This window comes from Calonectris borealis, chromosome 1, assembly GCF_964195595.1.
Source record: "Calonectris borealis chromosome 1, bCalBor7.hap1.2, whole genome shotgun sequence".
Taxonomy (NCBI): domain Eukaryota; kingdom Metazoa; phylum Chordata; class Aves; order Procellariiformes; family Procellariidae; genus Calonectris; species Calonectris borealis.
The window spans coordinates 68230057-68245089 of NC_134312.1; the positions used below are offsets into that span (position 1 = coordinate 68230057).

At 52.4% G+C, this 15033-nt stretch overlaps 1 protein-coding gene across 1 annotated transcript in view; it reads left to right on the forward strand.

Annotated features, from left to right (window-relative positions):
* The window catches only part of B4GALNT3 (beta-1,4-N-acetyl-galactosaminyltransferase 3), a gene marked incomplete at its 5' end in the record, with an annotated part of 60486 nt that overhangs the window by 33978 nt on the left and 11475 nt on the right, over nt 1–15033 (forward strand). Inside the window, 10 exons of the mRNA XM_075155648.1 lie at nt 6544–6639; nt 7206–7296; nt 8190–8290; nt 8649–8716; nt 9265–9343; nt 9775–9841; nt 11619–11762; nt 12177–12286; nt 13206–13306; nt 14579–14655. Coding sequence (XP_075011749.1) covers nt 6544–6639; nt 7206–7296; nt 8190–8290; nt 8649–8716; nt 9265–9343; nt 9775–9841; nt 11619–11762; nt 12177–12286; nt 13206–13306; nt 14579–14655 — 934 coding nt within the window. The remainder of the gene's footprint in view (nt 1–6543; nt 6640–7205; nt 7297–8189; nt 8291–8648; nt 8717–9264; nt 9344–9774; nt 9842–11618; nt 11763–12176; nt 12287–13205; nt 13307–14578; nt 14656–15033) is intronic.

Below are 15033 nucleotides of genomic sequence, written 5' to 3' on the forward strand. Positions count from 1 at the left end.
GCTGATAATGAGGGACACCAGCCAGGGGGCATTTAGCTAATGAAGTCAGCTCACGAAATTCCTCAAGGTGATTAGAGACCTGCACAAATTAGAAGGGCCTCTGCAGCTCCCCTGGGGAGGGTCACTGTGCTCAGGGCACAAGATCAGGGCTGATGGAGCTAAAGCTTTCCTGGAAGCAGCCAGCACCAGTCACCCTCCAGTGCCCAGAACCAGACCAGACCATTGATCTGTTCTGCTGCATCGGCTCTGGTAAGTGTCAGTCCCAGCTGGAGCCTGGGGGCTTCCTCCGGCCGCAGGGCCTTGCAGGCAGCGTGCGGGCAGGGCTGCCTCTCAGACGAGCAGCTGCTGGCAAAGAGCTAGCGGGACATCAGGGTCAGGACCGCTGCTGCGCACAGGGACGACACGGAACGTTTACTGCTCCCCTCTCCCACGGCACTGGGCGATACAGGCTCTGTGTGGCATCCCCAGCTTCTCTGAGGCTTTGCCCGATGTCTCTGATCCCCTCCCTGGTGATTCCTCAAAAGCATGTTAGTCTTGAAACCTGCCGGCTGTGGTGTACAATGAGCCTTTACGGGGCTAGAAATGCAACTGGTGGGGTGCTCGCCCTGGCTTGGGCGAAGGTATGTGTTTAGCACAGGGCTGATCTGCAAAGCCCTCTGCTTTGCTGCTGGGGCGACTTCACACCCTTGCGTGTGGCGGCGCCGGGCAGGACACCCACCAGCCTGCAAAGCTGCCGCCCCGCTGTGCTGCTGCCAAAGGGGGAGCAAGCAGAGAGGTGTGCTGCCCAAGGGGAAGGGGCAGGACTTGGGGTGCGCTGTGCGGGATGGCCCTGTGCCTGGAAAGGTGCTGTGCGCCTCCTGCCTTGTCCTGCACTGCTCCCTGTTGGGGAGGAGAGCTCTGGGTTGGGAATATGTGGGTGCCCCAGCCATGCTCTGTGTCAGGTGGTTGCAGCAGATACACCGCAAGAAGGTGTATCTTTGAGACCCAGGACATACAGATACCAGACTGGGGAGCTGGTTTGGGTGGCCTTGCCCCACTCACACACCCTGCTGTTCTCCCCCGTCAGCCGTGTAACGCTGCTCCTGTGAACCACCTGCCCCCTTTACCAGTTTTCCCTTTGTCTCTATAAGGCAAAATTTCTGCCCTTGCTGCGGCACTGTATCTGTACCCAGAGGGTCAGCAGAGCCACCCTGACTGCAAACAGAGGCCAGTGGTTCACCAGTACCAGCTGCAGGAGGTGGAGAGGGATCTATGGGCACAGCTCTGTATAGAGCTGCTTGCTCTTAACCACCGGCTGAAATTTTTCCTGGCCTGAGGATTAAGTTTTTCTGTAACTCTGCCCAAATTAATTACCCCGGGTCTATGATCCCATTGTGCCCTCCTGGCAGCATCTCTAAGAACTTAATTGCAGCCCGATTCCTGGGGTGAGGGGCGGCAGGTTGCCTCCCACAGGTCGGGGAGCTGGGGTTAGTTTGAATAGAAAGGTATATTCCTGACAAACATGAATAATTAACAGGGTTGCAGGGTGAGCTGGCAGCCAGCATGGCCAAAAAAGGACAGGTTTCAATTCTCCTCTTTCAGTTTCAGGAGATGAAATAGGCGGCTTAAGTCTTCAGCCTCGGATAATGTGGTGGGAAAGTGTGCGTGTAGGAAATCCTTAACAAAGTTATACCTCACATATGGGGGAGAGCAGGGTTCAGCCTCCCTCCTGGCTTCCTCAAGGTGCCCGTGCAGATGATCCCTACCGCCTCTGTCCCTTCCAGGCACCAGGGCAAAGTCTTCCAGCTCCCAGTGTCACCCACTGCCTCCTCAGGCTGGAGAGATGTGGGGCGTTTTGTTTCATGAGTTCAGAAAGGTGCCTGGCTATCGCCGGGGCAAACCTGTGCTGTGGGAGCGTGAGTGTCACTGTTTGGCACTGCCGTAGGGACGGGGGGAGGATTGTCAGAAATGCGCCTGGTTAGCCTGATCCTTCTCATTTACCTCTGCAGAAGCCTCTGTTCAACTCTGAGGGTAGAGAGCTCTGGGCAGCGCTGGGGGACATTTAAAATGTCCCCGCGTTGTATCTGCGCAGCCTCAGGACTTCCTTCTCGCTGGAAGGAGGTGTGAGGGATGTCCGGGAGCGCAGCCCCTTGCAGGCAGCACCTGTATAGGTGCAAAGATGCTGCACGAAACCAGAGCATTGTGCCAGGGCATCCCCTTGCCCCCAGCCTGCCCTAAGAGGAAGCATCCTTTCCTTAGAGGACTAAAAGACAAAGATATTCCTGCTTGCTCTGTCCCTACCCATGTCCCTTCCTTGCCCACTTGTGCCCGTCAGGTGTCAGGGCTCCGCAGGACAGGGGGGCTTTGTTGCTCACTTGTCTTGATGGATTCCTGCAAGTGCCCGGCGTGGCAGAGCTTGCAGCGAAGACCAGCTGCTGGCTGCTGAATGTCACCCAGTCAGGGGAGCTGGGCCAGGCAGGAGGAGGGGCCGTGGCCGCTTTGCGGAGACAGAAGAGTCTTATGAACTCAGGAGTTTCCAGTTGGCAGCACAATGTCGCCTTTCTTCCCTGGCTCAGGCCCTCTCTGTGCCCCGTTTATCATCCCCGGCGCTGCGCGTTCCCTGGGCTGCATGCAGCTACGCCGTTGATTTGCCTCTGTGATGCCAAAGCCGCCCGGGATTAAATTAGGAGAGGCCTCTCTTCTCCATTCTGCTCCAGTTACAGTGCAGTAGGTTGTGTCTCCGCTGCTGCAATCCTCCCAGCTTTGCTGCTTGCACCGGCCTCTGCTGCTGCTTCGCCTTTCTTCCCTGGGGCTCCTTGCTCGGGAGGAGCCGCTGGGTCTGTGGTGCCACCCCCCTGGGCGGTTTTGACATGATAGGGTTTGGTCTAGGAAGAGAGGTCTGTGCTCTCTCTGTGCCTGATCCTCCTTTACGGTCTGTTTTCCTAGGAGGGGCTGATAATCTAAAATTCCTCGCTAGAGGGAAATGGAAATACCGAAGTCTCTTTATACAAACCCAGGGCTGCAGGCGGGTGTTAATTCAGCACGCTCAGCAGGGAGGGTCGGCGCTGGGGCTCGGAGCCCAGCCGCGCTCCCAAAGCGGCGGAGGCTGCTGCGTCAGCACCGAAGCAAGAGCCTGTCCCAGCTCTCGCCTCCCTGCACTTGTTAAGGTTCAGCTCTCCCTTCCCTCGCGCAGCGCTGCCGCTTTGTGTCCCTGGCGTTGTGCTCAGGAGGGTATCACCTGCCCAGGCCTCCTTGGGAAGAACAGCTCTTGCGTGCTTGCTCCTGGGCATACTCGTGCCGTGCTGACAGTGCCCTTGGTGCACGACCTGTGCCCATTTTGGATCCGAGCTGGGTTCTTGCAATGCTACTTTTTCAGCAGGCTGGAGATAAGCAACTGGGAGGTAGGTTTGGGATGCGGAGGAAGCCGAGGGGCAGGAGGAGCCCTCTAAATGGGAAGGCACAGACTGCCTAATACCAGCTCTCATTTAAGGCCCAGACTCTTGGCTTCTATTCCTGGTTCTGGCCAAATCGGTCCGTCCAAAATTTTCAAAGCAGATGTTTTTAAGAGGAGAAGGGGAACTTAACTTGTTGCTTACCGGGTCCTGAATTTCCAGCCCTTTGAAAACCAGGGCTAGGTAGTTACAAGTTGGGAAGTCAAACTCAGTAACCATGTTTTAGAAAGTCCATTGACGTTTCTCAGGAGCTGTGTGCATGAACTGGGAATGATGGTGCCGTTTATCTATTGCTTCAATCTGCAAAAGCCCCAAGCAGGAGATTTTTACTGCATGTTCCAGAAGGGACCCAAATAGCAAATGGAGGAATTTCTCAGCTGCCTGCAATGGGCAGCCATGAGTTCAGTTGAAGGGACAGCAGCGATAGGGTTTCAAAACAGCTGCTGCACTGATGACTTGTGGGGGCCTAAAATAAAAGCCTAGTTCAATTTTCCCTCCCAGAGCAGCACTTTGGGCATCCAGCGCTTATCTGTCAGTAATGCTCTTTTCCCTTTCAGAGGAAGCAGAGAGTAAGTTAGGCTGCTGTAGCTCGGGATCTGTTGCTTTAGAAAAGACTCTGAAACCACACGGAAGAAATGCTTATTATTTACCAGTTAATTATTTCTAATAGCTGTGAGAGCAGGAAAGCAAAACGATCTCATTAGCTCTTGCCAGAATCTCCTCTCAGGTGGCTTAGTAAAGACTTTGGAGACAGGAGTGTCGGGCTAGAAATCTCAGAGACAATCTTGTACAGCATCGATGGAGCACCTAGTACAGTGGTGTCTGCCTTATTTTTTAGTAGGCTGCCCTCTCCCTAATACTCCCAAACTCTGCAGTAAAGTATTGTGTTAGAATGGGACTGGTCCAAGTTTCTTCTACCAACATTTGAGCAATTTTGGGACTTCCCTCATAAAGATCTGTTTTGGTGTTTGGGCTACCCCATGCCAAAGCCAGCCCAGCTCCACTGGAGTCCAGAGCATCCCCTGGGTCTGTCTTTGCCAGGAGGGGACTGCAGCACCAACCTCTCCACAGTGTGGGAGTGTTGTGCTACATTTGATAGAGATCTCAGCCTGCTATCTGCAGTGTGCGAACAATTCTCTAAGAAGAAAAACCTGCATCGCTCGTGGATAACAGCAGCCTGACTGCCAGAAGACGCAGTTTCTGGCAGTGACTCGCTGTGGGAGCCTAGCCTGTTTGCCTCACTTCATGTTCCACAAGAAACAGCAATTGTCATTATTTGATTTGGCTGAGAAAAGTAGTGTAAGACCCTTGGGTGTGAACCTGGATTTGGCCAAGGGGCATGGGACTGCCCAGCAATTTCATTCCAATTCAGTGTTTGTCACACTTGCAGTGATTTATTGTATCGCAAGTCCCTGCAGAGTCCCAGGTTTCTCTTGGCTGCATCCATCGCCCCGAGCCCTGTGTGTAGTTCCTCTCTGATTTCGTGCAGCATCACTCTAGCTAATTACATCCACTTTGCCTCGCTGCTTTTTCTTTTGCCCGATGGGCAGAATCCAAGCTGAGGGATGTCAGCAGCGAAGGAAAGAAGAGGAGATAGTAGTTGGAGACAACACAGGCTTGCAGATCAGTCAAGCCCTGGCAGCGTGGACACCAGTGAGAGAGGGCTGACGAGAGACCACTCGAGAACAGCAGTGGTCCTGAATGTGTTTCGCCTGGCACACAGAGATGGTTTTCACATGCATGAGTAAAGCCTGCAAGGAGCATTACTGCATAAGCTGGTGCCAGGCCAAGTCTGCTCCGTGTCCTTCCTTCAAGCCACGGTTTATTACAAAACGAAACCCCAACCCGCTATCCTGGGAGAAATAACTCTGTGAAGCAGTTTCTCTGCCAGGAGTGCATGGAGGGGTTGGGCCCTCCTCCACCGTGCTGCTCCAGCCTTGCTAGAGACTCCCCAGCGAAAACTAAGAATTTGCTGCCATCTGTAGACATCTGGGTGCTGTTCAGGCGGTTTCCCCAGCCCTGCTTGCACAGCCCTTATATAGGCAAGACAAGCGCAGCAAAACCTCCGCGGTCCCAAGGCAACCTCTTCCTTTCTTCAGCATTTCACCATCTAAGGTAGCTTCTACAGTCTCCAGCTTATTTATTCTCCACTGTTGGATGCGGGTCCTGCGAGGAGGATTTCAGCGTGCAGCTCCACGGGTTGCAGGCAGAGAGCTCGGACTTTGCTGGGGGGCAGCCAGCTCCTCCCTTCTGAATGGCTCTGACAAAAAGAAAGTCTGTCCTTTGAAGAGCGTATCGCTGAAATCCCATAGCAGCCAGCAAGCTTTTCCCAGCAAAGCTGTGCTCCAGGTCTCCGTTGGGCACCGACAGCCTCTCCCGGCAGGGCCGGCTGGGTAGCGGGGACAGCCACCCGTACCCACACTGCACACCCTTCTATGCTGTCCAGGAGGGGACCCCCGCTCCCCCCAGCGTTTCCGTGTCTCTGCGGGCACACGGAGGCCATGCTTCCCACTGACCTGCCTGTGCTGCTGCTCCCCACCCTGCTGAGCCTCCATCTCCCTGTCCCACCATCTTCCATGAACTTCACCTCGCAGACATGCTTCAAGAAGATCATGCTTTGAGATCTGCCATCTCCCCTCCCTAGCGTGTCCCGTCTTCCTCGGGTCAGAAAAATAGCCCTAAAATGGTGAGGGAGACCAAAACACCTTCTTGGAGAACATAAGACCCTACACTCTCTTTGCTGGATCATGGGGGGCTACTGCCACCCTACGGCGTGTCCCACACCATGGCCTCAGAGCACAGCCCTCTCGTTAAACACCTCCTTGACGGAGCAAAATGGAGTGAACCTCAGCCACTTAACTGACATGTCCTGGCCATTATCGCAGTTCCCTGGTGCCGTTCAGACTGTCATCTTACCAACCCCAAACCCTCAGCAGACGAGAAACAGGGTCTGGACCCATGTCTCCTGCAGACCCGCCTGTCGCAGCAGCAGCATCATCCTTTGCTCTCACAAGCGCTCCAGTGCCGGGGGCTATGGCCGAGGTTGGCAGAACAGGGGAGGGATGCAGGGGAAGGACGCAGCAATTCATGGTGCCCCAATTCTGCCCCCCAGTTCCAGGGCCAGGCCAATCTGCATGTTTTCGAGGACTGGTGCGGCAGCTCCACTGAGCAGCTCAGGAAAAACCTCCACTTCCCCCTCTTCCCCCACGTGAGTAAGACCGCGACACCCTCTGTCCCACGCTTCCCAGCTCTGCTTCCCAGCTGGATCGCCCCTGCTCCCTTCACATCCTGTCCCTATCCCTCTCCATCACCTCCTCTGTCCTCCTGCTCCTGAGCATCCGTCACCTCCCTCTCCATCACCTCTGTCCCCCTGCTGAGGGAGCAGGAAGCTTTCACAAGGGTTCAATGGTGGCAGCTCTTCTGCTGCATGGGGGAGGCTCATTTTACCCATGCTGGCCTGTCAGGCCTTGGACACGGGGTGAAGGAGCCCTGCATTTGGTGCTCTCCCTCCAAGTGGCTAGTGAACGCCACGTCCCATCCCCACCATCTCACCGGCATCCCCCATGCAGCTCTCCCTTCCGCAGCAGCACTTGCTCCGGTTCGTCTCTCATCTGGCCTGCTCTTTCCCACTGCCTCCATCACACACCGTGCCCCGTCCTCCTCCCAGAGCAAACCTCATACTTCCCTCTGCCCACCTGTCCCAGGGTTTTTGCATCCCCTCTTGTTCCTGTCACATCTAGTTATTTTTATTATTTTTTAATTCTTCCACTTCAGACGCGAACTACGCTGAAGAAGCTGGCTGTGTCCCCAAAATGGACCAACTATGGTCTCCGGATATTTGGCTACCTGCATCCTTTCACCAATGGTGAGGGCTCTGAGGCTGCTGTGCCGCGGCTTGTGTCTCTTCTCACCAGTCCCTCCCTCCCCTCCTGGTGCTGAACCACTGGTGCCCTCACCCCGGCAAGCCCAACACCAGGTCCCTCACGAGGGCAGCCCAGCTAGCTGTGCGTGACTGGCCGTGGCCTTGGCATGGGTGAAACACATCTGCCTCCCCTGTAGGGTGGAAAGGAAAAGCACAGAAGAAAACATGGGGAACGCTAGATAAAAAACAATGCTGTCATGAATGCACAGCCCCATGGCATGTACGTGGGCAGGAGCAATCCCTGAGCTTTTCCTCCCTCCCTCGCATGCACGGGACTGTATGTGACACCATTTATGTTCCTGCTGCTCCCCGGGTGCATGAATACCATCTGACAGCAGCTGACATCTGTATTGCCCAGCTGCATGCTTCTGCCCGGAGCAGCCTGCTAGCACTCACCCACGTCTCCTGGTCTCCTGGCCCTCAACCGCCGTCCCTGTAACCCCAGCCAGAACAGTGAGACTCAAGCACCTTTGCCTCCCTTCCTGGCTCCACGTGCACGTTCCTCCATCCAAACACAGCTTCTCACACAAAAATTTCCTCTGGAAACAAAAGCGGAGTCAGGGAGACTTTGCATGGACTTCTTAGCTTTCCAGGTTAGATATGAGGTGAAGCCAATGCAAGGGGGGTAGTGAACCAGTTGCATCTGTAGAGTTTTGGGTTTTGTAAGCAGAGTTAGAGAATTCAGAGAGGTTCAAGGGGGTGGAGGTGGTAATATTAAAAGGGAAGGTATGGTCTCATCAGGAAAAAGGGTGAAGACAGCATTTTAGAGGAGCAGAATCCATTCTGTGCATAAGCCCTACCTCAGAGCCCTACTTACTCCCTCCATCTCTCGACAGGGGAGTTTCAGTTTGCCATTGCTGCGGATGACAATGCTGAGTTCTGGCTGAGTCCAGATGAAAAGACCTCTGGTCTCCAGCTGCTGGCCAGTGTAGGCAAGGTACAGTGCATGCTGCATGGCTTCTTCCATCAAGGCTTTAATGTTTCTGTGGGGATGGAGACCTTCCTGTCTTACATACTTCCTTGGACTACCCAAGTTTCTTTTCCTGCCCAACTACAGACACCACCACCACAGATGCCAGGTGGGTATGACACAACATACCTTAAGCCAGTTACATATCGGCAGTGCTGTTGGGAGCCCCATGTTCATGATTAAAGGACTTAAATCTGTCCACAGGTTGTGGATCTCACAGACAACTTAGCAGGAGGAGTAGCTCAATGTTCCCTCTTCATCACTCCCAGTGCAGTAACCAGGGAGGAAACTTATCTTAACGAGAGCATTTTCTGTCTCTTCACAGACAGGGAAGGAGTGGACGGCGCCAGGGGAGTTTGGGAAATTTCACAGCCAGCAGTCAAAGATGGTGAGGTGAGTGAGCAGAGCCCCTCGCTCCCAGCCACCTCTGCACATGGCCAGGAAATCACAAGGAAAAGGAACCCAGGCTTGTTCTGAAGAATTTAGCAATATAGAGAAAGGGATTACTCTGGGGTATCACCAAAGCTGAAGTGACACATCCACACCTGTGGCAGTTGCTTTGCTGATTTACTGCAGGAATGCCACACTGAATTTTTCTTCTCTGGAGGAAGCAGCCACCAGCAGATCCAGACTCCTCTATATGAACTGTATCCTGAGCTTCCTGCCTCGGAACTGGCCAGGTTTCCCAGAGGCCAAAACCCAGCAGGCAAGACTGAAAGGGGGTTATTCAGAATTAACTGAGAAGGGTCTGCAGCGCTCCAGGTGCATAAGGGAAGCTACCTATCTCACTGTCAGCGTTTGGATTTTTTTGGCAGTCCTAACCCTGTTCACAATGAGAATTGGGGTGTTTCATGGGTGTGGTTGCTCTCTGCTCATTGTCTGCTGACAAGCTAAGAAGTGTTGCTTAATGGTCTTGGTGACAGACATGTTGTTCTTCACAGGTTGTCAGCTGCAGGCAGGTACTATTTTGAGGTGCTGCACAAGCAGGATGACAGAGGAACAGACCACGTGGAAGTAGCAGTGAGTCCCTGCAAATGGCCGTGCTGTATATGGGTCCCTGCAGAGCTCGGGAATGACGTTTGTAAAGATTTCCCTCCTTTCCCAGGCCCCAGCTTCTCTTTGCATGAGATGTATCTAATCCCTTCCAGAGCCCTTACCTACCTCTATGTGGGATAGTCCTGGCCGCATGTCAGGACCCTTTCCCCTGCTTGCTTGGGATAGTTCTGCCCTCTCCGGTCTCTGTTGCAGCTCTTTGTCCTTTCCTGCTTTGGATGTGTCCTGGGGGATCTCAGCTCATTCTCAGTCTTTTGCTGCTAGGTAAACTTGGTCATAATAAGGAGAAAGAGGAAGCTGCGAGCCCATCTGGTGAAAAAACATTTTGTGCCTGTTCCTTTTGTTCAGGCTTGGTTAACTCCATAAGCACTTCATTTTAATGTGTTTCTCTGTTCCAGTGGAGACTGAATGACCCAGAAGCGAAGTTCAAAGTCATTGACTCCCAATACCTCTCCCTTTTTGCTAGTAAGTATCTTCACCACAGGTTTCCCCGAGCACCTCCCCATTCTTCCAAAACGTACCAGCGGTGTTTCACCATGAATCATAGTCTAGCCAGGCAAATACCATGCGTACAGATCTTTACAGTAAAGAAGTGGAGACAGATCAGGAGAGAGACCTCTGGACAAGAGTATGACTCATTATTAAATATAGGAGAATTGGAAGTAGGACTGGAACATTATTTCAGGGAAACGTAGAGGCAGCGAGGAAGGGCAGAGAGGAGAGCCTGCAAGGGTGAGAACTGTTCCAGATGTGAGAGTAACATGGGATGGAGGTGGCCTGCAGAGAGCTAGAGGGAACATGAGGCCCATAACACGGGAGCTGTGGGGGTGCGCTGGCAGCTGGACATGACTGGGGAGAAGGGGCTGCTGTAGCACTTCCAGGAGATTTCACTCTGGGTGCTGGACAGAATGGGATATACTAGCGATATTGGGGGATGCTGCTTTCTTCTATATCAGCCTCAAGTCTCTTCAAGTTGCTGCTGGATTGCAGCAAGCACATCAGCCCAGTCCCTCCTGTTTTGTAAACCCTTCTTAGCACATCAAGTGATGTCTTTATCAGTTAAGGAGCTCCTTAGTCCTGTTTACCCTTATCCAGCTTTGTCAGCATCGCTTTCCTCTGCCAGCATTCCCCCTTTCCATATCTACCATATCTACCACTTCCAACATCTCTGGGCTTTTTTCCATGCCAGCACTTTTGCCCGTGGAAGACTACCTGATGTAATTGAGACATCTGTTTACTGTGTCTTGGATCACAACCTGCTGCTGTATTTTCTGAAACCTGCCATTTGGCCAGGAGTAGGCTTTCCATTAGGTCTCCTGTCCCCATCCTTTTTCCTTCTGCTCTTTTCTTCTTACTAATTCCCTGTAGAAGGGAAGACTCACATCCCAGAAGATCCCTTCATGTTTGGACACAGTGCTGCAGTCTCATCTTTATCTGGCACCTTCTGCCCATACAGTGTTTCCCTCTTCCATATCAGCCTTTGGCTGTATCACATGTCATCCCATTCCTTCTGGGTTCCCATGTTGTTCAGTACCCAAAAGTTGCTAAGAGTAACTCCAGTGCCCTTAGTAGCAAGTTGCCTTTCCCTCCTGGATATTTATTCAGTTCCCCTCATCTCAGAGTAAGATCCATGGAGACATGAAGTCCTCTGGCAGCAGCACCCAAGAAAAAACATAACCAATACCTAGTCTTGAATTTAAGCTTCCCGTTGCTCCTGGCTTACTGTGGGTCTCCATTCCCCTGCTGGAGCATCCTCCTCCTCAGCCACTGAAGGGCTCACCCCAGGGTCCTCCTTTTCCAGCACAGGAGAAAGCTCCGCTCCTCAAGTTTCTCCTCCCTTTCATCTTTTCTATCTCCTTTTAAAATAAATTTAATGCTAATAATTCAGATGTGTCCAGCAATTCCTGCCAGCATGGGGGGCTTCTTCAGCACACCACTGCTGGCGTGTCCAAGGCAGGAGGTCATTTTACTCATCACTGTGTTTGTTTGCTTTCAGTAATAGCCATGTTCCTACCCCACAGCTTCTCTATTTTCAGCTTTCCGAGTCAAAGCCTTTCCTTCCCACGGTGTCTTTGCAGTGAAGCTCCTGATCAGCACCATTGAGGCACTGCTATGCCAGAGACAGCATTAGTGCCATGGATGCAATGCTATTTGGAAAGGGCTGACACTGGGGGAGGGCATTTTTTGGGACACGGGACGAATTAGCCCTTCCTCCCCCTTTCGTTCTCTCTCTGGTTTCTAGACGAGACGCTTTTAAAGATGGATGAGGTTGGGCATGTCCCACAGACGTTGGCCAGTCACACGAGCCGGCCTGCTGACAGCGCAGGCAGCAAGGCACACCCAGCTGACATGTTGAAGCCTGACCCCCGGGACACTCTCTACAAAGGTAAGACTTGCAAAGCAGTTGAGGAGGTAGCTGCAGCCTGTCACAGCACGTGCAGTAGCACAGCCAAGAAAGATTGTCCTCCTACGCCACAGTTATCGAAGGCCACACTTTTTTCTCCCCAGTGCAGAAGCAGCGGGCAGCGTACAATATCAGTCACTGTAGGAGACAAAGCACAGACTAAACCCAGCTCCTCTTTCTTGGCATCCAGCTCACACAACATCCCCAGGCATAATGTTTTAGTGTAAGTGCCATAGAGCACTATCAAGAGATGAGCTGTGCGAGAAAGTTTGCTTTATGTATCTGTTACTATTTCACATGGATAAATAGAAACCAGGCACGGAAGTAGCTAAGCTGGTGCATCAGTTACAGCAGGGCTCCTCCAGCAGCGCTTGCGTACATGTTTTTTCTTCTCAGTGCCTCTGCTCAGCAAGTCTCGCCTGCGCCGAGCCTTGCCAGACTGCCCGTACAAGCCCAGCTACCTGGTGAATGGATTTCCTCTGCAGCGCTACCAGGGACTCCAGTTTGTAAGTTTTATTCCCTGAGCAAGCACTTGCCCAGGGGAACGCAAGGAGGAAGGAGGGAGACCCCATTAACCATGGGCCTCCACGAATCTGAAGCTCCTGGGCAGATTTGACCATCTGCTGTTCAGGTCTGAGCATCCCAGTACATGCCAGAGGGCAACACCAAAAGAAGGGAGAGGGCTGCTACGCACTGCTCATGGGTCTCCCCGGGGTACAAGCGTGTGCATCTTATAGAGCCCCTCGGACCGCAAACCAAACCGCTGAGCTTGCCTTCACATGGAGCCTCACGATGGCCGAGGAGTTTATTCTCCATGGGGTGAACTGTAGTCTGTGTTGACTACTGAAGCCCCTGACAAGCTTAAAACTGGTCTTGAGAGGGAGCTTACATTTGTGGGGCATGCACCATAGCAGGGATTAATCCCCTGCATAGCAGAGCAGGCTCTGACGTCTGCTGGGGACAGGTCACCAGCACGGTTTGCCCTGCCTGGGTGCCAGTGCAGGCCTATGCTTCCTGGGGGATTTGCATCCTGGGTGGCCCTGGCTCCATGAGCCTTGCCTGGAGGTCTCCCCACACGCTTTCTGGGCTCCTGTGATCCCCTGCATCTCTTCAGGAGAACTTGCCCACCTCTCTCCCAGCTAGTTCTTTCTCTATTATAGGACTTAAACGCACAGTTACAGAGATGGACAGAAAGATGCAGAGAGAGAGATAAAAAGGCACAGCCCTGCACACATCTCGGCATGCTTCCTCCTGTTTTCCATTCTCACAACCTGCTACCAGGTGCCTTGGGGAGGCAAATAGTTAATGAGCAACCCCTACTCCCTCCCAAAAGGGCTGGTCACCCTGCAACAGTGCCTGGGTCACCTTGTGACTGATAGCTGGCATTTATGAGGGTTTTACTTTATTTTCCTCCCTTCTTCCCAGGTTCATTTATCCTTTGTTTACCCGAATGATTACAGCCGCCTGAGCCACATGGAGAAAGACAACAAATGCTTCTATCAGGAAAACCCATATTACTTAGAAAGGTAGGATGCTGCAAATGCGGATTTACTAGCAGGGAGGGAGGAGATGGTTTGAAGGCTGGAATTGGGGTGGAATTTCATGCTCGTTTCTGGAGGACGCTCTTAATTCTTAAAAATCCCCTAAGCCTTGCAAAACATTAAAGCATTTACAGTTTCTTTCGATAACCTATGCTCCTTTTAAGTGAAAATATGTTTAGGTCTCAAAGGGAAACTGCCACTGCTTTTCTTGCTCTATTAACCTGGAAGCTGGGTCAGAGCATGTTTGTTTCACGACATCAGGGAATGGATTTCCAGCAAACTTTGCCTGCCAGCAGCTGGAGCCTCCTGATGGCTGTCACTGTGAAAGCCAAACCATGCTCACCACCAGGCATCTCTCTGGAGGAATAAATGCATGTTGTTCATCTCCACTGGGGTCCAGCTCCCAGCGGTGGCCCTGCGAGGGAACTGCCACTCACATGGTCCACCCTGCCACAGGCAGACACCTTGTGTGAGGACTCCCCTCCATTCAGGAGGACTTTTTGCAGGATAAGGAAAGTCACTTTCTGATAACTGATGGTGGCCTCCCTGTGCTCAGGATCTTCTTCCTCCCTACAAAACTATTTTGAGGGCTGGAACAACAGATCCTATCGTAGGTGTGGGAGGGAACTCCTGGGACTGGAGTTCGTAGTGAAGGATGGAGAAGGTGGCTGCCATGGGCTGGAAGGTGTGCCAGCCAGGTTTATTGTTTTGACAATTCATTTGTACTGTGACAGGATTTGGGAACTGGGGGCCCGTTTTGCTTCGCATCAAGCACACGTGGAGGGAAGCAGTCCTGGAAATCCCTCCCAAAAGCTTGAAGCACAGGCGTATGAGGACAACACACAGACAGTGGTGGTAGGAGAGAAAAGAGAGGGAAATAATTGCAATTACCTGCCTGAGCCATTTTTGCAGCATGATGACTTGCGTTTGTGAGCACTATGTCATAAGTGAGCTTTAAGGAGCAGTTTAAGGGAGACTGAAGAGTACTTATATTGGGATTTCCTCCTGCACTTATGAGGAAATGTTTGAGAGACTGGGATGATAAGCAAGGAAAACTGACGTCTTTGACAGTGCAGGGTAAGATCTGATTGCTCAAAGATCTGAAAGATGGTGGTGATGATAGGAAAGGAGGATCTAGAGATGCTGCATAGATGTAATCAGAATAATGGACCATCACCTCTGAAGCAGTGGCTGTAATTTATTTGGAGAGGGCAAAGTAACTTTCATCAAACTTGTGTTTTGCCCTTTCCTCCGCAGATTTGGATTCTACAGGTACATGAAAATGGACTTGCTAGAGAAGAGCCTGGACTCTGGAGAAAAGACAGAGCAGCCAGGTAGGGACCCTAACATCAGAGCCTGGAGGATCCTTTTATCTGTCACTTTTGTGTATGATCTTCCAGCACCAGCTGAAAGAAGCTGTTGACCTTCCATGCCAAGGAAGTCACAGGCCTTCCCTGACAGATTGCTGTGGTTGGGAGGAGATTTTTGCTGCCACTTTCACTTTTCTTAAGGGCAGGTTGGGAGGTCACTAAACAGTGGACTCTAGTGGACAATGTGACAATTACCTCCCAGGTCCGCAGCTCAGCTAAGGTGCAATCCCAGCAAAAACGTGGGCAGAAGTGACAGCCAACAGTGTGCAGCGTGGCAGCCTATGCTCGCACCTGCCCTGCAAAGCTGTGGCCAGGCTGACACCTAAAGGCAAAGCCAGACCC